Consider the following 27,782-nt stretch of genomic DNA (forward strand, 5'->3'; position numbering starts at 1 on the left):
AAGGCCTCATCTATCTAATAAGAATCTGACTGTAGGTGTCCTCCCCCTTCTCTGGGTCAGTGCCCGTGGAGGTGACAGGCATACAGCTTGCTCCTCCTGCACCTCCCGTCTTTGTTAATGGAACTCCCATCTTCCTGCTCACTCAATTGCAAAAGTTTAGTTGGCTTTGAGTTCTTTTTCTCCATCCACTTAATTTTCAACCAAATTCCACTGATTCTTCCTCTAAAATGTCTCTTAAATCCAACCTACTGCCACTGCCTTAGTCTAGTCTCTGATCAACTCTCACCTGGATTCTGGCAAAGCTTCCTCACAAGTCTCACCCTGCTTCAATACAGACTCCCCTTGCAGTCTGCTGCCAATTATATCTTAAAATGATCTCCTTCATTCATCCATCCATCCATCCTATGAGCATGCTCCCTATGGGTGTGTTAGGGGCTGAGGATACAGAAGTGAGAAAGCCACGGTCTTTGCTCTCAAGGAGTTCACAGGTAGAGTCACGATTCAGAGCGAGTAACAAGGAATCTTAGAACATGGTAAGAAATATCTTTTCCAAGGTGAGTTCAAAGTGCACTGAGCAATTGGAGAAGCTCCTAACCCAGACTTTGAGGAGCACAGGAGGGAAGGGGGCAAGGACAGTTAGGGAAAGCTTCCTGGTGGAGGTGACATTCCAGTTCAGTCTTGAAAAAGCCCAAGTAGGAGTTATTCAGGCAATGGGTGGAGGGATGAGAAACCAAAGGGTGTTAAGGTCAAAAGGAAAAGCATTATTCATGTATCCACAAATATTTATGGAGTACCCACCATGTGCTAAGCACGAATGACAAGAGTAGGGGAAGTAAGACAGATCATTGTGTGTCTGCAAACGGCTCCATTTGGCTAATGAACAGGGCAAGCACTAGGGTGAGGTGAGTGAGATACTCACTTTGGACACATATTTAAGGAGGTGCCAAAAGGCCCAATCGTCAAGATAAACAACATATAATGAAACATCTTAAAATGCAAAAATTCACATGAAATCTATGATAAACAAAATATCAGGATTTTGAATAAAGAGAGGATCTGACAGTGTTCTTGCCAAGAAATATTGGCTCCTGAGACAAAAGGAAAAAATGTGAATCCCTAAATACACATTTTTAAATCTTAACGGCTAATTTTTTCCTGACCATTAAAGTAGGTCAAACTGTATTGAAACTCTAAATAGTAGGTATGTTAAAGTTCACATTAAGTTTAAACATTTTGTTTGTACCCGAAATAGAGTTTATTATAATTTTACTTTCCTAGCTTTAATGGAAGCAAATTCATCGATAATATCCTCAAAATCTACTTCTAGGGTAGTGAGAGAGGAGGCTGAAGTCCAAGGAAAGGCCAGATAACAAAGGGGATGGCTTGCCGTGCTAATGAGCTTGGACTGTATCCCACAGGAACACTGCCCTAAAATGAGAGGCTTTGGGGTTAGCCAGAGATTGTTCCGATCTCTGCTCCTCCACTTATTAGCCTAGTGACCTCTGGCAGGTTATTTATCTGCATTAAGTGTCTGTTTCCTCATCCATAAAATGGAGAAGATAGTACCTACCCCAAGGGGCAATTGTGAGAATGTAAATGCTTCTGAAGTGCTTTGCACAGTGCTTCCCATTTACTATGCTCTTGATGTATGACAGCCATCATTATTAATATGGCTATGGGGAACCACTGAAGGACTTTTAGCAATGAAGTGACATGATCAGATTTGTACTGGAAAAAGATCACTCCAGCAACAGTGTGGAGAATGAGTACAGGAGGCAAGACTGGCAGAATGACTAGTTAGGAGACAACTGAAGAATTTATGTCATTGCAAGGCAAAAGAAGAGGGCCTGAAATAAGGCTCTGGTGATGGGGACAGAGAAGTGGGGACACATTTGAGATATACTAAGGAGACAGAATTAGAACGTGGGGGAGTATGGAGGGCAAGTAGAGTTTGGACAGGTGGGCAAATGGTAGGGAACACACAGGAAGAGCCAGCTTGGGAAGGATGGTTATAGGCTGAAGCAATTAGAATTAGGCTTGACTAAATATAACTGAAAACCCAGGGCTGCTATGGTAGCTCCAAGAAGTCATCAGGGATCCAGGTGTCTATCTGTCTGCGTTGCCATCTTTATCATATGACTTTCATCATCAGTTATGGTCCAAAATAGCTACTGGAGCTCCAGAAATCCTGACTGCATTCCAGACAGATAGAAGAGGAACAAGAGGGAAGAGCAAAATAGTGTAGCTTCCAGCTGAGTCAATTCCTTCTAAGACACTTCCAGAAGGTCCTACACAACACTTCTTACATATCAGAAACCAGTCACGTGGACACATCTAGATGTAAGGGCGATTGGGGAATAAGAGTCTTTTATCTAGGTGCATTGTCATTCTTGATAAAATGGGAGTTCTGTTACTAAGGAAGAAAAGGAGAAGAGGCAACCAGCATGTCCGTCAGAAGGGAGACATTCAGTTTTGGTCAAGTTGAGTTGGAGATGTGTCAAGAATAGGCAGGAGAGAGTTGTGGTGGGAGAGGTGTGAGCTGAAGCCTTTGGAATGGATGTCATCACCTAGGTAAAGGATGCAGAGTGAAAAAAAGGTTGCCAAGGAGAGAATCATGGAATCATTCAAAATTTTATGGGCTAATGGAGGAACAGTAGCCATAAAAACAAAACCAAACCAAACAAAAACAGAGAGAGAGAAGCACAAGAAGAAATTGTTTCAGTAATGTTTAATCACTTAGGGGTAAAAAATAATGTAGAGATGTTTAGAGATCAATCAGTAAGACTCCTCTTCTGTACCTGAGTTCTGAACCAAATGAGTGAGTCTGGGTATCAAGTTGATGCTGGCTCGGGTGATGGAGAAAAATGTCTGGGTTGTCTTGAGGTTCCAAATGAGAACGAAGACCATGAATTTATATCTGCAGAGGGGAAGAGGTAGATAGCTGGACTGATCCAGGGTTGAGGTTTTGCAGGTGGAGACAATGGAAGAAAAAGGGCTAATGCCACACTCTTGCTTAAAAACTTTTGGAGACTTTACAAAGTCTGCAAAACAGAAGCCAAACTTGCCCTGACATTCAAACCCTCCATAATTTGGCTCAAGCCTACTAGACTGTCTTACCTCCATCTCTTTTCCTTCCTCTCTACACTGACACTATTCATACTACCCTCCAGCCATCCTGGTCTCAAATTCCCTAAACTCTGTTGGATTTCCAACTTCTGAGCTTTGGCCTCCTCCTGGTTAGGATGCCCTTCTAATCATCAAAGGCCAATGCAAATTCCACTTGCCTCAAGAAGCTTCCGACCTTCTGCAGCCAAAATTAATCCTTTGTCCCCTACTGAACTAAAATTGGCCATCTATGCTCATCTTCAATCCTCTCCCCCTCCTTGGAGAAGGTGCCCTACCTACTACCAGCAGCCCAGAAGAGGCAAGCCCCTTGGGCATAAATGATAGGATTAGCAGAGTCCATATGGGGTTTCTCTCCCAGCACTTGAAATTGAAATAGCAGGTTACATTAGGCACCAGAAACAGAAGACCCTCTAGACTTGTGTGCAGAGCTGGTACCTTCCAAAGCTGGCTGCATGTTGGAGCTTTGGGGTAGGAACCAAAGGCCTTATGGAGGAAAATGGCACAATCTTGCAGAGATGTGGAAACAAGATACTGGGTGGGGACAGGGCCAGAAGGAACTAGAGAGAAAGAAATAGCCCTCTCCTAGGTTTCTGAGTGATCCCCAGCCAAGCACCTTGCAGCTGAGTTCCTGGAGATACCCACCCCCTCCGCCCCCCCTCCCCCCGCCACCACCAGGCCGGTGTCCTTAACATGAATCCAATTGCAGTTACATTAGCATGAGGCAGTTTCTGTTTCTGGCAATCAACTGTCCCTGCTCCTAAACCAGAAGATTCTGTTCCCACAACATACTGGTATTATCTCTTAACATCAGATATGTAGGTGTGTGTCTGCTTCCACCGGGGCCTGGCACCCCTGAGGGCAGGGACTCTGTCCTATTCATTCAGTATCCCTGGAACCTGGCACATGCTGGATGATCAAAAATAGTTGTAATCATTCTAAACTTCTCTATGCTTTCCCCCATATTTTGCTATATTTGCACTATTTTATATTATTTTTAACAAACTGGTTTTCATGCTACTCACAAACTTTCCATATTCACATGCTTTGGCTTTCTCATCCTATTTGATGGTCACCAGAAAGGATTCAGAGTTTCGGAGCTGAAGTGATCCACGCCTCTTCCTAGTTGGTGAGAATGCTAGTCTTGCATGCATCTCATCTTCCAGCATTCAACTGCCTTTACTCTTGAGGTGAATACTTCACAGGAAGGCTGTTGGGGCAGCTTAATCAATGACGTTATTTAAAACTCATTAAAAGGTCAGCAGGCAGGCTAAGTACAAGTTCTTCCTTCAAAAACATACTCCAAATTACAGATTTTCAGAGCTGGGGCCAAAGGTTCTCAGACTTTTGATTTTCTATGAACTAGCATAAATAAATAAATAAATTTTTTTAAAAGGTTGCTGGGTTTATATTCTTCCAGGGAATGCCATTAAAAATAACAAGCTTCTCTTAACCTAGCATCACCTCCTGCAATGCACAGGACAGCCCCCAAAACAAAGGATTTCCTGGCTCCAAATGGCAAGAGTGCCAAAGTTAAAAAATCCTGGGTTAGGTGAATGACCTGGTGAAAAGCAAAAGCAGCAAAGCCCCCGAGCTGGTGGACATTTGCAGGCTGAAACTCAGAGTGGATTGGCCAGGTGGGTTGTGATGGGTTCAGCCAGCTGGGAGCTGGACCGGCTACCCTAGGCCTGGGTGGGGTGGAGGGACAGCGCCAACACCTGATGATATTTTGATTTTTAAATGGGATAAGGCACATAAAATGCACCGTGCCTGGCACAGAGTCAATTCTTTATCAATATTACTATTTATTATTGTAAGAGTTCAATGAATGTTGCCATTTTTAACACAAGGGAAAAGTATTTTTCTTTTATCTTCCCAAAAGATAAAAATGCTGAACTCCTGGAGCTGAATTTGAAGTGCACCCCTCAGGGGACAAGTTTTGCTGGGGAATCAAATGACCCTGTATAACGGATTTCTAAGATTTGGGATTCCCAGAGGTAATCTGAGGAGTGAAAAAGAGGCGCGAGGACGGAAGGGGAGGGAGGAAACTTCGAGATGGAGTGAGACTGAGGACTCGCTCCCATGAAGACCACCAACTTTCCTTGTTGGAGAGGAGATGGCTGAAGAATATTTTAAGATGCAGGATGAATCAGTATACAGTTTGAGGATTTTGTACCTCAGTAATGTGAGGAACTATTCCTTTACTCCACCCCTCCTCTAGCTTCCGTGATATTTTCTACAATGGTGCAGGAGTATTATGAATAAGGTTTTTGGTGATAATCGAGGAAGGGTCCACATTTCCCATTTGGGTTGAAACAGTGTAGAACTGAGGCAGCAGCCCAGAAACAGAAGCCAGGAGCCGGAGGCGATCACAAGAACGGAAGTTGCCTGGGACTCCCGGAAATCCCAGCAGGGCTTTGGACTTCCACAGGATGTGGAATGTGGGGTTTGAGCCTGGTTCCTCAGCCGGTACATTTTCATAGAAAAGGAGTCATTCTGGTCTTACACACGGGCATGAGTAAGTAAGATGAGATAGGTCTGGTTCCAAAGTTCTGTGCTTGCTCCAGCTGGATCAGAATGGGGTAAAATTCTGTTTTTGTTCTAGAATCACCCAGAGTCAAGACAATTACTGGCTTGAAGATCTTCAAGGGCTAGAGAGGAACGTTGCCCTGTCTCCTTAGGACCAGCCAAATTGGCCTGACTTTTAGGTATGGAATATTTGACCCTTCTAGGATTAGAGATGGAACTGTTGTAGTTTCCATATGGTTGGAGCCACATACTATTTAAGATGTAACAACCAAGTAGACAGAGAGCATGAGGAATAACATTGGTGCTGGGCAACCTGGTTTCATTAACTCCGGCTTTGGTCATGTGCAAAGCTCCCTAAAGTCTCTCCTGACCCCCCTCCCCGTGTACCAGGGAACCGATAAGCCTCCTCCCACCTCTAGCAATCTCAGTGTCATGAGACAAAGGAGTGACCAAGGGATTCGAGTTTAGTGTTAGACAAACCAGGCTCTATTGTGCGACCCCAGGCAACTTATTGTGCCTCTCTGTGGCAGTGTTCGCATCTGTAGAATGGGTAGGGGCAAACAATAACTGCCTCATAGACGGACTAAATGTGGTAACAGGGGGGCTTAATCCGCCGCAAGAGCTTGACAGTGAGCCACTAATCAGCTTCCAAGCATCTGGCGAATTCATCTCCCTCAGCATTCCTCCGCTCGGCTCTTTTACTTCCTTCTCATTTAAATCTCGAATATCCACCTGGGTAGTAAAGTCAGTTCGCATGTTATGCCTTTTTTTTTCTCTGTCCCCTCCTTCCCAGGGCCCACCTCCGCGGACGCAGAGCGTCTGCTGGCCGGATTGAGGGTCGGCGACAGCAGTCTCTGAGGCAGTCAGTTCTCTCTCTTCCTCGGTTTGGGAAATCCGCGAACGGCCAGCTCAGATTCTCCGAGGAGCTGCCTGGCAGGGAAAGCCGCTGCCAGCCCATCTCTCAGGGGCGCGAGTGGAAGAACCACACTGCAGCAGAGGTAACACACAGGGACCGCGGCCAATGAGGGAGGATGGGCGCACTAGAGGATAACGGGATGACAGGGATGAAGCACGCGCCACGCCATGTCCGCCCGGCCACCTTATTCTCCAACCGGTGTCTACAGTTACCCTCCCAGATCCCGACAGCGGCTCCAGAAGCGACAGCCACGTGGATCGCGGGGAAATGGAATTTCGGCGTGGGGGGCGGGGCTGGAAGGGCTCCCGTGAGGTGAAGAAGGACCCGCGTGCGCGCGCCCGGACGCCGGCTGCCAGGCGACGCCGACGGGAACGAGTACGTTCCTGACGTCACGAGCTGTGCGTCCAATGAGCGGAGGCCGGAGGGAGGCGCCGTTCCACCCCCTCCCGCCCCGCCGCCGCCACAGCCGCCGCGGCGGGGAGCGTCTGAGGAGCCGCGGGCTGCTGCGGACTCGGGCGCCGTGCCGCGCCGCGCCGCGCCGGCCGGAGCCGCCGGAAGAGGCCCAGGGAGCCGCTCGCCCCGACCCCGCCGCCCAATGTTCTCAAGATGGAGGCAGCGGGGGCGGCGGCGTGAGGAAAGCGGCGCTGTGGGCGCGGACGCAGGGGCCCCGGCGGCCCGGGCGGAGGCGGTGGCGGGATGGGGCTGCTCCTCATGATCCTGGCGTCGGCCGTGCTGGGCTCCTTCCTCACCCTCCTCACTCAGTTCCTGCTGCTTTACCGCAAACAGCCCGAGCCGCCGCCGGACGAGAGCGCCCGCGCGGGCGACGGCTTCCGCTACCTCAAGCCGGTGCCGGGCCTGGCCCTGCGGGAGTACCTTTATGGCGGCGGCGGGGCTGAGGAGCCCTCGGGCGGGCCCCCCGAGGGCGGCGCGACCCCGGCCGCGGCCCCCGAGACCCCCGCCCCGCCGACGCGGGAGACCTGCTACTTCCTCAACGCCACCATCCTGTTCCTGTTCCGGGAGCTGCGGGACACCGCGCTGGCCCGCCGCTGGGTCACCAAGAAGATCAAGGTGGAGTTCGAGGAGCTGCTGCAGACCAAGACGGCCGGGCGCCTGCTGGAGGGGCTGAGCTTGCGGGACGTGTTCCTGGGCGAGGCCGTGCCCTTCATCAAGACCATCCGGCTCCTCCGGCCCGTGGTGCCCTCGGCCCCCGGAGAGCCCGACGGCGCCGAGGGGGAGGCGCTGCCCGCCACCTCCCCCGAGGAGCTGGCCTTCGAGGCGGAGGTGGAGTACAACGGGGGCTTCCACCTGGCCATCGACGTGGACTTGGTCTTCGGCAAGTCCGCCTACCTCTTCGTCAAGCTGTCCCGCGTGGTGGGGCGGCTGCGCTTCGTCCTCACCCGCGTGCCCTTCACCCACTGGTTCTTCTCCTTCGTGGAGGACCCGCTGATCGACTTCGAGGTGCGCTCCCAGTTTGAGGGGCGGCCCATGCCCCAGCTCACCTCCATCATCGTCAACCAGCTCAAGAAAGTCATCAAGCGCAAGCACACCCTCCCGAGTTACAAGATCAGGTGAGAGGGAGGCGGGGGCCGGGCTGCTGCCCGCGCAAAGCGGGCAGGGCGCAGGCGTGTCCCCAGCCCCTGCTCGCCCGGGGGTCTTCCCAGGCCTGGACAGGGCCCCAGGTAAAGGCGAGTCCGTGGTGCACACGTTCTTTGCTTCCAAAAGTCGTGAATAGGATCTAGAAACTCTTTCGTGTGTTTCGCACCCAGGGTGCTGGCCGCGCGCGTGGACGCGGCTCGCCGCACGTGGAGGCGAAGTGCACCCCGATCCCAGGAGCCGGCTCCGGGACGGTTGAGAAACTACTCCGATATGTGGTCCCTGCATTGAGGGCAGCTCTGCAGCGTTCCCTTGGCCGCGTTGAGAAATTGTTCCTGGTTACAAAGTGCAGACACGAAGAATGTGCTGGTAGCCCAGGGCTGTTAGGTTTTGCAACTTCAGGCCACTTTGGCTGTGATGCTTTGGCAACTTTCAGGGCAGAGGTAGCGTGGACTGTGAAGGATGACTTTGCACAGCAGACTGGAAGAGAGTGGGGCGCCTGCACACGTAGTTCCCTGGGCATGGTGTGGTAACGTCATCTGTCCTTTGGGGTAGGGTCTGTAGTACAGACCGGGCTGTGCTCCTCCTGGGTCAGCTCTGTGGGTTTAGGGTCCCCGCGCAGTACCAGAAGTCTCCCTGCGGGTAGTATTTTAATGATGGGTAGCGATTTTAACTTTTTAAAGACCTCCTGTGGCTTAGTTTTATGTAGTGGACTGTTTGTGATTAATGTACGAGGTTCGTAATATTGTGGAAGAAGTGGAAGGGGAAAGGAAGTTTTGTAGGGCTAGAGGCTTCATCCACTTTGGTGTGGGGAGGCTTGTTGTTGGAGTGGAGAGGGTCATCCATGGCTATTTCTTCGAAAACAGCTGAATTTTTAATTTCACTTTCTATCCTTTAATTTCGAGTTCTTCCAAATGTTTGGTCCTTTTGGATTTTGTCCTTTATTTTAAAATTATGTTAGTCTGGTATTTGCCTTATCTAGTGCCCTTTAGTAGAAGTTGCATATTTCTAGATCAGTAGTTTTCTACCACCGTCTCAAGCATGAGTGGCCCAGATAATCCAGAAGTGTTTTTATGTTTGGATTTGGGATCGATTATTGACCTTGTATGTGGCAGATTTACCTTACTAATTATATTTTGTTTAGGCTAATAGCACAGAGTAACAGCTTAAAACTGTGGAGTAGCAGGAGAAATTTACTTTGTAATGGAAATGTTTCCTTAGATTTGCAGAGGATGGTGAACTGCTGGTTCACTGTGTTTGATTTCCTGTTCTGCGAAGTAGAGCATATTTTATGAAACCTACTATTTAAGCTCTGGAATATGTGACGAAATTATAAATGCGTTCTAGTGTTTAAACACGGAGAGGTTTATTTATAGCAGTGTGTTGCTAAGAAAGTCATGAGAAAAAGTTGTTGCAGATTTTGATACTCTCTTGCAACTTAAATTCTGATGTTTTTGAGTAACTTTCAGATATAAAATTTGACTAAGTTATTATAATTGGGCATTATTTGCAGAATAGCCAGTGGCAGTGAGGTTGCATATCATTCTGAGGGTTTTTTTTTTAACGTAGACTTGGAATTCAGTTAAATCTGAAGGAAATTATGCATAGGAGTTATGGAGCCCTTAATAGGTTTACTGCTTTGAAGGAGTTTTATCATCTTTATCATTGAATACCATCACCATTTAAAATGTAGCAAAATTGCTTTCATTTACTGTGTTCAAAGAGATTTTTAAAGAACATAGCATGTTTTTGATTATGTATGATATTTCACCTTTTAAACCTTAAACATTAAATGTTCACCTCCAGAAATGTACACATTTGTGCTCTTTATGTTAGAAGGCATTTCGAGGATCTATCAGTAAATGCTGTGCAGGCCATGACACTCAGTCTGCCAATATTTATTGTACATCTGCTATGTGCTTACTGTTGTTCTAGCTGCTGGGGCTTCAGTACTCAATAGCTTCAGCCTTTGTGGAGCTTAGAGTTTAGTTAAGAATTGAATAAGTTGTACTTAAGATTTAATCTAGAATGTGATTGATGGGGTTGAAGTAACTAGGAAGCTGATTTTAGTTTAGTAAAAGAAAATAATAGAAGTATGAGGATGAAAAGGCTGCTTCAGGAAGTGTTGAGTTCTCTTACGTGTGTAGCTCTTCTGCCCGAAGTGTTTAAACTACTGATGTGGAGCGGATTCAAGTTTCAGCTGAGAGAATGAACTAAAATACATTTAAGGTGTATCACAGTTCTCATAATGAGAATTAAAGTAGCTAGTGTTTACTTTTTTTGTAGATGAGGGACTAGTGCTCAGAGTAGTGAAATAACTTGCTTAAAGTCACACAGCTGTCAAGTGGTGAAATCCAGCTCTGATAAAGCCAGGCTGCCTTTTTTCTTTAGACAATCCCACGTTGTCCTTAAGGGATTTTTTTTTTAAGTATGCCATCAGTATAATCACTATAATACATATGTATAGGGGTATCTTTCCAAATTAACTGAGGACTCTGAGAAGAGTATGACTGTAAAGCTTTTTTTTCCCTTAAATTGGAAATTTTGAGAGAAGATCCTTTTAAGGTTAGATCATAAGGTTAAATCTTTGGGTACTGCCCCACATAGCATTTCTTTTTTAATCCAGCAGATTTTGTTTCCAAATAGGAGGTCTTGCTAGTGTATCCTTTTTAGCCATCTGATCTACTTAGTAGAGCTAAAGCAGTAAAGATAGTTGTAGGTTGAGTTGGCACTTTTAATTATTATATAACAGAAATATTTTGCCAGTTAACGTTGTTGTCACTTCTTTCTCCCTTATTTGTTTTTCCATTTTCATGTTGCTAAAGGGAAGGTGGCCCATTAGGGCTTCCACTTCCTGATGTCTCATCCAGAGATGCAAAGGGGCTCAAATGGTTGCTTTCCAAGGACCCAGCTGATTGACACTTCATTTTGCCCAACTAAATTAAAATGAGTTATAATATGTATACATTTTCTACACATTATAATTCTAATTTTACTAATAAAATTCTAAATTCAGCCACCTCACATTGTTTTCTTTCCTTGAAATGTATACTTTAAAATAGTAAATTAAAGCAGTAGTATTTTTAAAAAATTAACCCAAAAATTAGTCTTCAAGAGAGAAAGATTACCACTAATGTTCTTGACCAGATAGAGAATCCATCTTCAGCATGAAATCTGAATAATAGTCCTGGGGAGTTTAGGGTTTGGCAGTCAGTTATTTGCAATTCTTACTGATGCTTCTGTTCCTAAAGTTCTGTTGCTATGTAGCCAGCACTGGTTGTATACCGAAAGGCCAAATTCATTTTGCAGGTACTTTTTATTTGGCCTGCCCTGTGTTTTTGTTTTGTTTTGTTTTTCAATTGCCAACATTTAAAAATGGAAGATTCTGCATTATTTGGATTTCTGGCTCCCTTTCGTAAAAATTGGAAGATCTTGTAGCACCAAGCCTGCATTCCTCATAGCAGTGATGGACTGGAGAGAGAGTCCAGTAGCAGCTGCAGTAAGCTCTTACTCCTAGTTTATAGTCCCTATCTACTTGCTGCACTTACTAATGGTACTTGTCTAGCATTAGGTGAATTTGAGACCATTACTAAAGAGGGAGAGTTAATAGCTGGATAGTAGAGGGTGAGAATTTTTACCCCTCTTAAAACATTATATCTTTGAAGAGATTTTCACTGAGTAATTTTATTTGTAAAAGCCATTATCAATATAATGTTGAATTTTAAAAAAATCTTTCTACCAGAAATTTAAAAAAAAATCCCGTGAAACACTTTCCAGTTCTCTACAGTATAGTGATAGTAAGTAGATGGTGGCTGCTTTTTGCTTGAGTTTGGTGGACTTTTGCTTTAGTGTGAGGTGGATCTTTTAACTACATAAGCATTTTCTTCTCTGATCTACAAATAAGGGGATATCTACTTAATAATACTATTTGAATTTAATGAATGAGTATGGAACAAATATTTGGGGAAAACTTCACCTTTCAGGTTCATGGAATGTCCTTTCTCTCTCTCTTTCTTTGGTGAGGAAGATTGGCCCTGAGCTGACTTCTGTTGCCAGTCTTCCTCTTTTTGCTTGAGGAAGATTGTTGCTGAGCTAACATCTATGCCGGTCTTCCTCTGTCTTGTATGTGGGATGCTGCCATAGCATGGCTTGATGAGCCATGTGTAGGTCCATGCCAGGGATCTGAACCCACGAACCCCAGGCCACACAAGCAGAGCAGGCAAACTTAACCACTGTGCCACCAGGCCAGCCCATGGAATATCTTTTGAGCATGACTATTTTTGTCATAACTGATTTGTTCTTTTACTCCTGAAAAACATTCTGATACATATTTGTGGAAATTTTTCAAATATTCTTAGTGACTGAAGATCAAAGAGGACCACTATCCCCACTAAGTTCCAGGCCAGGGCTGTATTTAGTTAGATAGGGGCTTTTAGCATCTTTGTATTTATCTATATCTACTCTAAATATACCATTTACTTCAGAGAACTAAATTAGGCTTGGTCTGGAAAGCCTCATACTCTATAATGTGGTTTGTAATTAAATTATTTCTTCCTTGGTCTTCTGAGATGAAGAAAAACATTTATTGTTAATATTAATTAAAGCTTTTTTATGTTATTGATATTTGAGGTAAAGATGATTTTGAGTAATCCATGTCTTTAAAACTTTCAAAGTAAATTCGCTGAAAGCTGATAAAATCATTTGTAAGGTTAAGTGTAATGTACCATATTTATTCACTTACCCTTTCATATTTTCTTTATATATATGGACAACTTTTAAAAGGTGTCTTAGACTGGAAAATACTTTAAAATAGCTACTCAAATTCCATAGTGACTGTAGGAGTCATAGTTTTACTTACTAATGTTAGTAGGAAATATAACTAACCTTTGATACTTTGGGAGAGTAGAGACATTGGAGGATCACTAGCTGTTCTGGAGTAATGATGTAATGTACTAGCTAATTTTTTTTATCTATTGTGCTTTCTCTTGTACTGCTGCTCAGATGAATATCTCTGTGTAAATGGACTTGAAAGACCATTGTGTTAGAGATAAATAATTAAATCGTTTTTAAAATAGTCATTTATTTTCAGAAACTACTTCCTGAAGACTGCTATAGCTAGTGTGGTGGTGGGTATGGTGAAGGTGTTAAAATGGTTGTAAGACAGTTCATGCTCTCAAGCTGGTTAGTCTTTCTGGGGGAAACAAAGAACCATTAAAGCGCATTATAATGGCATTTGGATTCAGTTTTGTGAGAAACAGGAAGAGGAGAGATCAGTTTCTCTGCTAAGGCTCACACCTGATTACTTTGTCTTGAATAATATTTTGTCTTGAATAATATTTTGTGATCTGTCTTAGGTTCCTTGGTACACCTAAGGATACTACAGTTTAGTGCTGGTTTTACTTCTCGCAAGTTGGGTTTTCTTAAGCTGCTTTGAGTTATTGTGATTTAAGCATTTGAAATACTTTAGATGGAAAAGAATGTGTTGATAAATTAAATCTTTGTTCTAGAAATTTGATTTACACATTGAAGGGAGAAGAGTAATTATGAGGAGACTGTTAGATTCTAATCAGTAATGTACAGGTCTGTTGTCTGTCCAGGAAAGCCCCCATTTGTTTCCGGAAATAGCCAAAGCAGATCATTATAAAGTAGATTGTATTGGAAGAGCATGCTTGATCAAACACTTAATATTGACTTACAAATATTACTAATCTATAATCTGAGGTGGAGGCAAGAATAATAAAATCAGTTTGCTAAATATGCCAGGCACCATGTGGGTAGTTCCATATACTTGGTAGCTCACTTAATAGTTAAAATTAATAGTTAAATCTACTGCGTAGGAGAGATCGGTATCTCATTTTTACAGGTGTGGAAACTTAAGAGTTAGAAGAGGTTAGTGACTTTCTCAAAGTCCTAAAAAAGTCATGAACTCCCAAAGCCCATAATGCATTATTTCTGTAGAGATAAGTTAACTTTTACTCTAAACCAGGGGTTTACAAATGAGCTGGTGTTAGGCCCATGAGTTAAGAATGGTTTTTACATTTTTAAACTTTACATCTAAAGTTGTTCCCCAAAAAAGAAGACTATACTACAGACCATATGTACCCAGAGATTCTAAAATATTTACTATTTGGTACTTTATGAAAAAGATTTACTAACCCCGGCTCTAAACGCTTAAACAAAAAACCTTTAAAAACAAAAAAAAATGCTTAAATTGCCTACAAAAAAGGAGCATATATGCATATACATTGAAAGGTACTTTTAAACCTCTTTTTGAGGGTCCTTTCTTTTTTAGAAAGCTAATGAAAACTGTGGATACTTTCTGTAGAAAAGTGCATAAAGAAATTTTCATTTAATTTCATGAAATTTATAGTCCCCTTGAAACCTGTCTATGGTCCTTCGACTCCAGGTTAAATAGTAAACACAGAAGGATACAACTTTGTTGTGTAAATATAACTAAAACTAACATGCCAAAATAAATATTAAGCACTTCATAATTTTCCTGGCCTTCTTTGATTATATACAGGATTCGTATGGCTCATGCATTTCTAAAAAACCTCTTTATCCAAGAAAGTGTAATCTGTCTCTGTTTTTTTTCCTCTTAAGGTAAGATTCCCTATAGCAGGCTGAGACGTTCTGAGTCAGTTGTTCATTAAGAATATCTGACATTTCAAGTTAGAGTTTCTGCCACTAAATGCCTTGTTTAGAAGTTAAATACTGACCCAACATTTCTTCTCACATTCTTCATTTTCTCAGAACAATGTCAGCAGGAAACAAGTGCTATTAAATCCCTTTGTTCCTTCCTAGTCATAGGATCTACCTGACACTTTTGGCCTGGCTGTCAGAGCACATCACACTTCATTGAAAAGTCATAAAGTAACCACCTGGTCATTAGCAGAAGTTTTGCAGAGTGGTTTCAAAATCTTTCTTGCCTAATTGCTAAGACTGGTGTAAAACCACATACTTACCAAATTTGTACTAGGAAAAAATGGGGTGTAAGTGTTATTTACCTTGAGATGAGTGGAACTGCAGGTGCTAAGTAGAGACTGCCAGCACTATGGAATTACTTCATTCTTTTGGGTTGAGGCTATAGAGAAGTACTTAAGTTGTCTATTCCAGTAAATACAGCTTTGGAGTAATGTATACTGACTTGAGCATGATACCCAGCAAGAGATCTTGGACAAAAGGCTGTATCCTCACCTAGTCTGTTTTCATATCTATAAAATGGAACTGGAGATAATTTCTATCTGATTGGAGATAATAAATGTCACATATATGATACCTGCTGAATAAATGTATCTTTCCTTTAGTAACTAATTGAATATACACATTTATTGGTTGTCCTACATTTGTCAGACATTTTGCTAGAGAGATGTCAGGCGTTTTACTAGATAAGTGTCATACATTTGCTAGGTGACACATTAAAATATTTTCCCTTTTCGAATGAGTGATAAGATCATTGTAAAAATTTGAGCAGTTAGAAAATATGAAATATCAAAGTGAAAAATCTCCTGTAATATCTATTCTTAAAGAAAACTATTAAATTTGGGCACTTTTATTCCATATTTTTCTCAATGTATTCTAATTTGTTATTAATTTATAAAAACAGAATCATAGTTGGTACCCTACTGTAGCGTCTTGCTTTTTTTTTTTACTTGCTGTATCTTGGGTTTTCTAAGTATACCTGCCTCGTGTATTTTAAGAGGAACTTAGAATTACATTGATCAAAAGTACTATAAGTTAACCAATTCCTTGTTACATCCTTCTCCCTATATCTTTGTGTAGATACTAGGTTTTTTCTTTTGATGTATTTATGGGTTTTTAAGTCAGTTTTTGGCAAATGTTCAAATAGTATTTAGGAGCATAAAGAAGTTAAAAATGTACTCCTCTTCCTTTTAATTTCGTCCCCCCGATGTACCCAGTGTTAAGTTTGAGGTGTAAACCTAACTGTGCTCAAACACATATATACAAGCCTGAGGTGCCTCTCTGTTCCTCCCCCTCTCCTCCTCCCTTTCTTCTTAATAATAAAATGGCGGAGTATAATATAAATGTGACCCTGCAGATTGGTTTGTAAGTGTAACATGGATATCCCTCCTGGCAGTATGTACGGGTCTAACTCATTCACTGCTTTACTTCACTTCTGACCATTCTAGCTCTAACCTTCTAAAACTCTTCTTCTCGCTTAGTCTGTTCTGGCCTTCTGGCTGTTCTCACACTCCAAGCATGCGGCCATCATAAGGCCTTTGCTAGTCCTTCTTCAGGAATGTTTTTCCCACAGATAACCAAAGAGCTCACCCCATCACTTTTTAGGTCCCTGCTTAAATATCACCTTTTGACTATCCTATATGAAAACGCACATTAGCCTTTAAATGCTAGAATTTTTTTTTGTGCAAATTTTTTGTTGATGTGTAATATATATGCGTGTGAGTGTTTGTGTGTGAACTGCCCAGATCCTAAGTATCTTCCTGATAAATTTTCACAAAGTGAACTAAGCCATGTAACTGAAGGGCTGAAATTTTGAATTCAGTCCATCTAAAGAATACCTGTATTCTTTGAATTTCTTAAACAGAATGTGTGGAACATTTCAACCTTTTTTTTTTTTTAAATGGTTGAAGGTTGTCATTATAAACACCTTATGCTGGTGATATGTAACCCAATTCTGATTGTAAAATCAGTATTGAAGAGGAATGCCTCTTCCCCCTACACACACACACACACACACACACACACTGATTTCTTCTAATTGAGGTCTCCAGAAGGCTTGGTTTTTAATTGCACGTTTTTAGGAAAGGTCAATATCAATAAGCTATAGATTATGCTTTCCTTGCACTGATGTAGAATAATAATAAAACTTATTGTCACTGGTCTGGTGCATAATTACTAATTTTCATGAAATCAGCAGAATGCTTTAGAACATGTATTTCCTTCTCTAATCAGCACATTGGGTATTTATGCCCATGAATTCTTCATGTATTATAGGGAGCATGGAACTGATATGGTGGATGGAGTACTGAGATGTCTGTATTTTGATTTGCATAACTTTGATGAAAGAGCTAGAAAATTTCCCACTCCCCAGCATAATTAGTTCTTGTTGATATATACTTAAAAATGCTGTGATTAGCTCACTAAAAATGTTTTAGTTGAGTTTATTCTTTTGTATTAAGTACCTGTTATGTGTACTTAGTTCATTGGTAAGCTATGTGCCAGTTAAACAGGTATTTCAGACCTGTGTGTGTTTAAAAATGGTGTTTCTCCTAGGATCAACTCCATATCCTACCTGTATAATTTGCAATTATGACTATTGTCCTTTGCTGTAAAATCTTAAGTAGCAGTAATGGGGAGATATCATTTCTGTTTAGTAGCTGGCTATAGCAATCTATATTTTGAAAAATGACTGTGTTCTCTTCTTAGATACAGCTATTTCATGCAGGCATCAATATCTACTAAATAGTGCATCTGCTGTTTGCGTTGTATGCTAACTTGTCCTTCTCACACAGTAGTCTTTCGTGCATACTAGATTATACTCATACTCATTATTAAGGACGATTGTGATTGCTGACTACACTGTCTTCTACCTTAGTCATTTGGTCAAGCAAGTAAATAATTCAAAGCTTTTAGTCCTGTGAAACTTGCTGTGGCTGAAGTAAGAGCCATCCTATTCTAACTAATTTCATTATATGATAATTATTTTTATAGTGCACTGAAAATCTTACTTTGTTCTTACCATTATTAAGTATAATATTTTTTGTAATATTTAGGATAGGTGATATCTGGTCTGTTTTAATATTTGGGAAGGTTATTAGTTCTCAATATTTAACTTTGGATTTTAGTCAGGACTAGAATTGCAAACGCTTTTTTTTTGTAGGGGAAGCTTCACTCTAAGCTAACACCTGTTGCCAGTCTTCCTCCTTTTCCTTCCCTGAAGCACCCCAGTACATAAGCTGTGTATTGTTGCAAATTCTAGTTCTTCTCTGAACTACTGCCACAGCATGTTTCCTGACAGATGAGTGGTGCCATTCCACATCTGGGAACTGAACCTGGGCCACCAAAGCCCAGCACACCAAACTTTAACACCAGCTAAGCCATCAGGGCTGGCTTGAATTGCAGACTCCTGACATGGGAAGAATTTAACTAAATGTTTGTAGCAGAATATTTGTCCATTTGTTTATTAATACTGGAGTGGTAAATAGTACAGATTGAATTTAATTCAGATATTATGAGATTAGTGAAGTGGGAGGAGAAAATTTGTGATAGTCTTAGTCTGTAATAGAGCCCATGAATACAATTTATCTAAATTATAGGCCATTTTTAGTAAATTGCTTACTTAAAATATTTGAGTAAATTACTCAAAATATTTGAATTTTTTAGTACTATAGAGTTAGGATTTAGATGCAGTTATTTTGAGATTCATGCCTGTCAACAAGCATTTACTAGACCAGCCTTGGGTAATAATTGTTGGAAGCTTGGGGATACTCTGTTTTTAAGGTTTCCCTTAAAAGTAACTCAGCCTCTTACGCTGAAACAGTAGTATTAGATGATGAGGGATTTCTATTTTATTTGTGGAATTACTGTTGATTTGTTCATAGTATATCCTTGGGCAAGTCATGCAACTTGTTATTTTTCTTTTTTTTGGTTTGGTGAGGAAGATTGGCTCTGAGCTAACATTGGTGCCCATCTTCCTCTATTTTGTAATGGGATGCTGCCACAGCATGGCTTGATGAGTGGTGTGTAGGTCCACACTTGGGATCCGAACCTGCAAACCCTGGGATACCGAAGCAGAGCATGCAAACTTAACCACTATACCACTGGGCCGGCCCCATACAACTTGTTAAGACTGAGTGAAATAGGGGCTGGCCCCGTGGCCGAGTGGTTAAGTTCGCGCGCTCCGCTGCAGGTGGCCCAGTGTTTCGTTAGTTCGAATCCTGGGCGCGGACATGGCACTGCTCATCAAACCACGCTGAGGCAGCGTCCCACATGCCACAACTAGAAGGACCCACAACGAAGAATACACAACTATGTACCGGGGGGCTTTGGGGAGAAAAAGGAAAAAATAAAATCTTTAAAAAAAAAAAAAAAAGACTGAGTGAAATAAAAATCTTAAGCTTTTAAAGTTCATTGAGAAAAAAATTGTGCAAATATAAGGTGGCATTATTCACTTCTGTTATTTCTGTGTAGGTCTAATGTAGAGATTTCTCTCAAATAGGCAGGTACAAATCATCTTAAAAATATTTTTATTTAATAGTTTTTTGACTTTAGGTAATTATGAACTAAGAGGAGCAGTTATAACCTTAAAGTATTAACTTTCTCATTTTTCTTGTTTAGATCTTTTGCTATTCCTTATTTCATATCTGGAATGGAATTTTTATCTATTTGGTACGTCTCACTGGCTTAAGACCAGCCCTTTGTATTGTATACTTCATTGTTTTCATGTCTTTACCATAGTAGGGAGGTGATAATTTTACCTTAAGATGTTTTTTCTACCCCATCCACTAACTTCAGAAGAGATTCAATTTTAAGAATTTAAGAATTGCCATGAAGAGTTGTTACTGTCCAACTCTAACTCATTGGTTTGAAAGTGTAGTTTGGGGACCCCTTTGGATCTCCAGGACCCTCACAGGATTGGTTTACCAAGTTAAAACTATTCTCGTAATAATACAAAAATGTTATTCGCCTTTTTCACTCTGTTCTCGCATAGAGGTATACCATGGTGTTTTCCAAGAGTTACATGATGTGTGATGACATCGTCATCCTGACGGCTAATGAAATGTAAGCTTGTGTATTCTTATGGTTAAAGGTGTTATCATTTTTAATTTCTCATATGGTAAATATCAATAGATATAACCCACATAAACAATAGATCTTTGGAGTCCTTAATTTTTAAAAATGTATAGGGGTCCTGTGAAAAAATACTTGAGAACTCCTGGTCTAACCTGAAGTTTATTTATTTTTACCATATGTAAAGGAGGTATCCCTATTGCCTCATTTCTGAGTCAGCTTTAATGAGTATTACATACACACATTATTTTCTGTTGGTTTATAGCATTCCTTGTATACCTTAGTGTTGTAAGGAACACAGGGTCGAGTGGCTCTGTTGCAGTTTTGACTGTACCATTCACTGTGATCACAGAAACCCACTTGAACTTCATCTTTAATTTCTTCATATGTAAAATAAAACTAATATTGCCGTACATTGTCATGAGGCATGAAAATTAAGGATCTATATGAAAGTATTATGTAATTTACAGACATGCTAGAAATGTATAAAGTGGTAATTTTTATATTTTTCAAAGGCGCGTGTTGGGGAAGCTGGTAGAGAGGAATAGGAGTTTGGATTTGAGGACGCTTCTCATGGTTCTGCCTTTCTTTTTTAGCTTTGTGAAAGCTGAGATTTTCCGTTTACTTGATCATAGGCTATGGTAGGGAACTCTCATGTTGTGGGTTGTGATGAACATAAAAAAGATAGCAGATTTATCAGACATGGTCAAGAGAATTACTTCAGTTCCCTCCCTGGGCAGCTCATCTCAATTGATACTTGATCTCTCTGGTGAAAAAGATATCAGTTAACATTGAGTCACCTTTGAGTCACCACCTATTGAATTCTGTTATGAGGGACGTGCAGCCTCTATTATCAGTCTTCAGTGTATATATAAAACCACTTCAGAATATGGAGAAGCATTTTAGATCTTGACTATTCTATGCAAGTTTAGGCGTTTAGATAAAAGTGAACATTTCATGTTAGGTAGAGGGTATATGGATGAGTATGGGGAAGGTTCTCTTCTACCAGTGTTTGTTCTTCTTGTTCTTAGTAGTTTCGTAACTACTCAGAAGTACTTTTTTCTCCTCAGCAGTATGGAAATTAAAATCATTTTCGTAAGTATGGACTTTGTCAGCATAGCGCACACCAAGAAATTCCATAAATAGAACAGTTCTCCATGGGGTTCCTTAAGTCAGTTTCTTAATATATTCAGTTTAATATAAGCTTTAGTTATAAAGCTTAGGGAGACAGAGGTAGAAAGGTGATACCTAAGGTAGGCAGGCATACTGGCTATTGTTAATGTATTTCCTTGCCCTTGCAAGTTGATGTCCTCACAAAGGACACAATTTTTAAAAAATCAACTAGTGTGGTGACTAAAATCATGGCCATTTGGAATCTGAAGTCTGAGGAAGACAAACGGCTATGACCTTAAACATCATACATGGTGAATGCTGAGTTCCGAAATGGTTCCATGTAGAAGGATAGGAGTTTGCTGTCTGACATGTCTCTAGGAGACCAGCCTTAAAATAGATAAGTAGGAAGTTTGATAGGAAATATTTCTAGAGCACCTCACTGTGCCAAATGCTTTATGTGAACTTTATGTGAACTTTCTCATCTAATATTTAGAATAACCCTGTTAAGATAGGTGCTAATTATTATTTTTACCAGTCAAGAAACCAAGGCTCTCAGAGTTGAAGTAGCATGCCCAAAGTCTCAAAGCTAGTAAGTGTTAGAACCAAAATTCAAAACCAAGTACTGACTCTAAAACCTGTGTGCTTAACACTGCTTTAAAATAACTGCCTTGTCACAAAGAAGCTGAGAATTGAGGGATGTTAAGTGCTTTTCATTATTTCATGTAATCCTTATAAGAGCACTGTGAGGTAGTTTTAATTATCATCTGCCTTTTACATAGGAGGAAACTGAGGCTTGAAGTTAGAGTTTGCTTGAGGTCATAATGCTGGAAAGTGGCAGAACAGGATTCCAAGCCAAGCTGTCTGGCTCTAGGGTCTGCTTTAATCACTATTCTCTACTACCTGTCATGTATATTTCTTGTCCTCAGGCAACTCACAGTTTACTTGGGAGGAGGGGCTGGTGTGGGGAGAGCTACAGAGAGAGAGACAGGTAAACAGGGTGAGTGGTGGCCTAACAGAAGTGTGTATGAAGTGCTTTTAGAACACAGATGAGGGAGCAAGTACCGGATGCTAGAGTAGAGGAATAGGGCCGGGTTAGAGAGAGGAGGTGTCTTTAAAGTAGAACTTGAGTAGAAAAAGGAGCTTACCATGTGGGGCTAGTTATGGTATCACATTGGTTAGCAGGCAAACAGTCTCTGAGGAGAAATTATATGGCAGTACTAACCTTGGTAAGCATGGAGGAGCTCGTGTATGAATTGTCTGTTTAATGTAACATCAATTGAATTGTCTGTGTAAAATAGAAAAATGGAAATTTAGGTTCATAGTTTACCTGTATAGAGAATTAAGAGTATTTTGAACTACTTGTACTTTGTTTTCTTTCTAGCTTATACAATTTTGTATTGGTGTGCTGTACTTTGCGTAATAATGTGCACTGTAAAAGTTCTGGCTAATTGGGTTTTTGTAAGGATATTTAAATGCAGCAGGGAAACTCATTATTTAAAAGAATACTGAAGTGCCTCTGAAGAGCAGTAAATGAAGAAACATTTTGAAAATGATCACCCCCGACTTATCTAGTTTGTATACTTGGTTTAGTAGAATTTGGAGCACAATTATGTTTACTAGTTCCTAGTGTGAGAGAGCCAAGATTGTCAGGCTGAAAGGCAAAGACCACATACATCTCCCAATTGCCTGTTTATAGCTAGCTGCCTGCTTTACTCTCTTCCTTGGGCAGGATATAGTGTTGTTTGAGTTCCTGAGCCTGAAATAAGACTAGTCTCTGAGTATCTACCTTTGATTGGTCTCTAGTCCCAAGTGGGTATATTTGTTGAAGGGGTGAGGTGATATTTGAGCTGTTAAAGGATAATTTAGCTTTAGACGTGGGGAGATGGCATAGAAGTACAGGGTAGGTAGAAGAAATAGTAAAGGAATAGAATCGGGACATTATATGATATCTTCCAAGATTCAGTGAGGAAGCCAGTTTGATAGGATTCCAGCATAGAGAAAGAAGAAAACCAAGATTTGTGTGCCTGTTACATGCCAGGAACTCTACTAGATGCTTTATGTGTGGGAACTCTCCAAATTTTTGTGATAGTCCTGTGAGGTAGCTTTTTATTAAAGAAAATAAAAGAGGCTTTTATATTGGGTTTAAAAAAATACTCTTTTTAAGGAGAGGAAACATAGTTTCAGAAATCACAACATTCTAAGTAATTAATGAAAACTTGAACCAGACCAATGGGGAACACAGAAGGGACCAGTAAAAGAGATTTTTTAGCAATGTGACAGGGGAATGGAGGTGGAACTGCTTGGTTGCTTGAAGGGGAGGAATAAAAGGTGGCTTCGGGTTTCCAAGTGTTTATGAAATTGATGGTGCCAATAAGAGAAAACAGGAGAGGAGGAGCAAGTTTGAAGAAAAGATGTTTAATGTACTTTTAAGCATCAATATATGGAACGTATAGAAGCTGTGAGAGCAAGTGATGTTGCTAAGGACAGTGTAGAAGAGAAAGGAAACAAGAGAGAGCCCAAGTCGCTTTAGTTGACAGAACAAACCTCTTCTAATTCTTCATTATGGAAAAAATCAAAGAAGTTAAGAGAATAGTTCAGTGAACTCCCGTTATCCATAGCCGGACAGTCATTAACTTGTGGCCACTTTTGATCATCTATATCTCCCCACACTCCTCTCCCTGATTATTTTGAAACAAATTTCTAGGAGTTGGGACTAAAATCTATATTTGTATGATTCTAAATTTTGTATTCTTTTTGCAACATCTTCTCTCCTTCACAGAGCCTCATCCAACCTCTGCCTGAATATTTCTAGAGATAGAAGGTGTGCAGTGCATTGAGATAGCTGTGTCCTTTTTTGACTAGCTCTAATGGTTAGAAAGTTATCCCGTTTACTGAGCTGAAAACTCTGGCAGATTTATTACTTTGGCAAAGACACAGAAGCTCATGCTGAAGTCAGAGTAGATGTAGACTTTAGAATATTTTTACATGGCGTTTGTAGTAAACCCTTTTTCTCTAAAGATCACAGTGTTTGCAAACAGTTTTACTGCTGCCATGTGATGGAGATGTCACCAGCTGGCATTCAGGGTGCTTATAGAGCAGTCTTGAAGAAACATCTTAGTCAGAGCAAAAACATATGTTAGACATTAAAAAAGATTCTCTCACATCCACATATGAGAAGGCTTGGCTTTTCTTGTAGGTGTAAAATTTAAAAATATATATTTAAAATGTTACCAGAGTAATGTACATTTTTAAATTAAACATATTTTTCTTTTAAACTTTTACTAAAGTATAACTCATGACTTAAAAAGTGCACCAATCATAAAAATTTGGTTCAGTGAATTTTTACAAAGTGAACAGAACAGCATTCAGAGCAAGCAATAGAATATTACCAGCAACGAGGAACTCCCACGTATGCCACTCAGTCACTACCCTCCCTGCTATGCCTAAGAGTAACTACTATCCTGACTTCTACCACCATTGATTTTTTTGTGGGGTTTTTTGCCTGTTTTTGAACTTTATATAAATTGAGCCATAGTGTATGCAGTCATTGTTTTTCTGGTTTCTTTGGCTCAACAGTGTGTTTGTGAGATTAATTCATGTTATTGTGTATAGATGTAGTTTGTTCATTATATTTGCTGTGGAGTAGTCACTGTGTGATCGTACCTCAGTTTCTCTCTTGTCTGTTTATGGACAGTTGGATAGTGCTGTCATGAATATTCTTATTCACGTCTTTTGGTGAACATTTGTGCACATTTCTATTGGATATATCTAGGAGTAGGGTTTCAGGGTTATAGATTATGCATCTATTCAAGTATAGTAGATATTGCCACACAGTCTTCAAAGTAGGTATACTAGTCTACACTAGCAGTTTCGCATCCTCTCCAACGTTTGGTATTGTCTGTCTTTTCCTTTTAGTTAATGTATATAATTTAAAAGTCAAATATTGTTTTAAGGATTAAATGAGCAGATAAGTGTTTTATGTAGTCAGTACCTGATGTGGTAACCATTTAATACATCTTTGTTTTTCATAAACCTTAAAAGGGGCTATAAGTTATTTTAATGGAGCTGTGTCATTTATGGTTTTGTTTCTTATTTAATCAGATAATTCTGACCAAACATTTACATATCAAAGCAGTGACACAAGAAATTATTTTTGAGGAACTGGGTTGGGTTTTTTTTTTTACAGCTTTATTGAAAGATAATTCATATTCCATACAATTCACCTATTTATATCTTAGAAATTCAGTGGTCTTTTAGTCTATTAACAGATATGTGCAACCATCACCATAGTCAATTTTAGAACATTTTTATCACCTCAAAAAGAAAACCCTTTACCCTTCAGCTATCATTCTCCTAACCCACCTGTCACCCCGAACTCTAAAGAACCACAATAGATTTCGCTGTTCTGGATTTTCATATGAATGGAATGATACAGTTTGTGGCTTTGGGGCTTACTGGCTATCTCTATTATTTCTTTTAATATTTTTTCTGCTACTCTTTCTCTCTTCCTTTTCCCTCCCCTCCCGTTTCCCCCCGGTGCTCCTATGATGTGTATATTGGTATACTTAATGGTATCCTACATTTCTCTAAGGCTCAGTTCATTTTGCTTCATTCTTTTTTCTCTCTGTTCTTTGGCTTACATAACCTCTATTGCTCTATCTTCAAATTCACTAATTCTTTTCTTCTGCCAGTTCATATCTACTGTTGAGAGCCCTTTTGGTTATTTTTTAATTTCAGTTATTATACTTTTCAACTCCAGAATTCCCACTTGGTTCTTTTTTTTATAATTCCTGTATGTTTATTGATATTCTCTATTTGATGTGACTTTGTCATAATACCTCCCTTTACTTCTTTAATCATGCTTTTAAAGTTTTTTGTGAACATATTTTTAGTGACTGTTTTGAAGTCTTTTTCTGTTAAATCCAACACCTGGCCACTCACTGGCAGTTTGTGTTCATGCTTTCTTTCTACTTTATGAGTCATGCTTTCCTGTTTGCATGCTTCATAATTTTTGTAGGAAACCAAATATTTTAAATAATGTATTGTAGCATCTCTGGGCACTGGTCCCCCTCTCCCAGGGCTTATTATTTGTTTGGTTTTTAGCGATCGCCTGGATTATTTTAGTGAAGTCTACCCCCTGCAGTGTTAAGTCTCTGACATTGTGCCTGTTGTTTTCAGCAATGCCCTGGAGCATGAATTGTTCTACAAATGAATCCAATCAAATTGTGGCTCCTTTGAAGGAATAGTTTCTGAGGTCAGTGTTTGACATTTGTTCTGACTGCAGGAGAGCTCCTGCCAGCTCTCTTATTTCCTGGTTCTTCTCTCCTGCAAACTAGGCAGCCTTTATTGTAGGCTGTATCTTCATTAAATCCGTGACTCTTCTCTCTGTTGCCTCTCACTACAACCGCTGTTGTTCTTAAAAGTGCCTTTAGGTTTGAGCTTCTCCATATTCTATTGTAAATGAAGTTATTTCCTTTGGGAAGAGATTAGGAGCTATTTTATGGCCTGCCTCTCCTTCCCCTTCTCCCCTCCTCAGCAAGATCTTTGAGCCAGGGATCTGGAGCCTACTGGTGAGGACAATGGCAGGCTTCTCTCTGAGTGACACCCCTACTCCAGGAGTTGGGCTCTAGACGAAGGTGGGGTGGGGGGGTGTCAGCAGCCTGTGATCATTTCGGCTTGCCTCTCTTGGCATAGAACCACTGTGTCACGAGCCAAGGCAAGGCCAGTATTCTCAATGCGCTATGTCCAAGGTAGTGTCCATTCCACAAATGGGGGCAGGGTCAAAGAAGGGAGCTCCTGGAACTTAGCCTCCGTGACAAGTAGCTGAGGGCTGGATGAGAAACACTGATGTCCTGCTCCTCCTGGGAAGAAAGCCCTCCAGAGGAGAGGGGCAGGGCAGCCTGTGTTCTTGGCTGCAGCAGTCTGGAGTGGAATCCCTTCCTTGCTGAGTTTGTTGGAGGGAGTGGTCTGGGTTCAGACACCACAGTCTCTCATCTTTCTTACCAAATTTTTGTGGATTTTCTTGAATAGAAGTTTCTTCGTGTACTGTTTGCCCCTAGGACCGTTTCCAGAGGCTTTAAATGTTTTGTTTCTGGTTTTGTTTTGTTTTAATAATTTTCACAAGTTTCATTGGTGAGCAGGTCAGTGGAGCTCCTCGTGCCGTCATCCCAGAAGTCGATTTTCCCAGGTTGGTTTTTAAAGTTTTCTTCAGGAGGAAGTACAGGTAACTTGCTAAAGAAGGCTAGTTTTCTGGGGACTTGAGTGAGACAACAGTGACATTTTTAAGTTGGTAGGTTACCAGAAGATAGAGGCTAATGAATTCTGAGGAAGGATAATGTGTTAGGATGGGGAGATAAAAGGAAGTGATAGAAGTTACCTGCTTCATTGTTTGGATTCCTTATGGATTTGGGATACTTAAAGGCATAAACTTAAAAGTTTTGAAAACCGAGTGTTCTTAGAGAATGCGAATGTGTGCATTCTCTTCATTAGCTTGCTGAACAAATAGCTTTATCCCACTGTTTAGTGTGTTATTTTATTTTATTTTTTTTTAAAGATTTTATTTTTTCCTTTTTCTCCCCAAAGCCCCCCAGTACATAGTTGTATATTCTTCGTTGTGGGTCCTTCTAGTTGTAGCATGTGGGACGCCGCCCCAGCGTGGTTCGATGAGCAGCGCCATGTCCACGCCCAGGATTCGAACCAACGAAACATTGGGCCGCCTGCAGCGGAGCGCACAGAC

The 27,782-nt window shown here is 41.0% G+C and overlaps 1 protein-coding gene and 1 long non-coding RNA gene across 4 annotated transcripts in view; one reads left to right on the plus strand and one right to left on the minus strand.

Annotated features, from left to right (window-relative positions):
* Positions 1-2,712: 2,712 nt before the first annotated feature.
* On the minus strand, positions 2,713-5,702 carry LOC139079113 (uncharacterized). 2 transcript variants are annotated; one of them, XR_011532451.1, is made up of 2 exons: positions 4,149-5,702; positions 2,713-2,917 (listed from the first exon to the last, which is right to left on the minus strand). It is a non-coding gene; the product is annotated as an uncharacterized lncRNA (long non-coding RNA). The 2 variants fall into 2 exon arrangements; XR_011532434.1 differs by lacking the exon at positions 4,149-5,702 and adding an exon at positions 3,562-3,676.
* Positions 5,703-7,016: 1,314 nt separating this feature from the next.
* PDZD8 (PDZ domain containing 8) overlaps positions 7,017-27,782 on the plus strand; it is an 86,245-nt gene continuing 65,479 nt past the window's right edge. Inside the window, exon 1 of one of the 2 annotated variants that reach the window (XM_008525730.2) lies at positions 7,017-8,136. In XM_008525730.2, coding sequence (XP_008523952.2) covers positions 7,265-8,136 — 872 coding nt within the window. In that variant the 5' untranslated portion in view covers positions 7,017-7,264. The remainder of the gene's footprint in view (positions 8,137-27,782) is intronic. The other variant, XM_070592008.1, reaches the window with a different exon arrangement.

Source organism: Equus przewalskii, chromosome 1 (genome assembly GCF_037783145.1).
Source record: "Equus przewalskii isolate Varuska chromosome 1, EquPr2, whole genome shotgun sequence".
Lineage (NCBI taxonomy): Eukaryota > Metazoa > Chordata > Mammalia > Perissodactyla > Equidae > Equus > Equus przewalskii.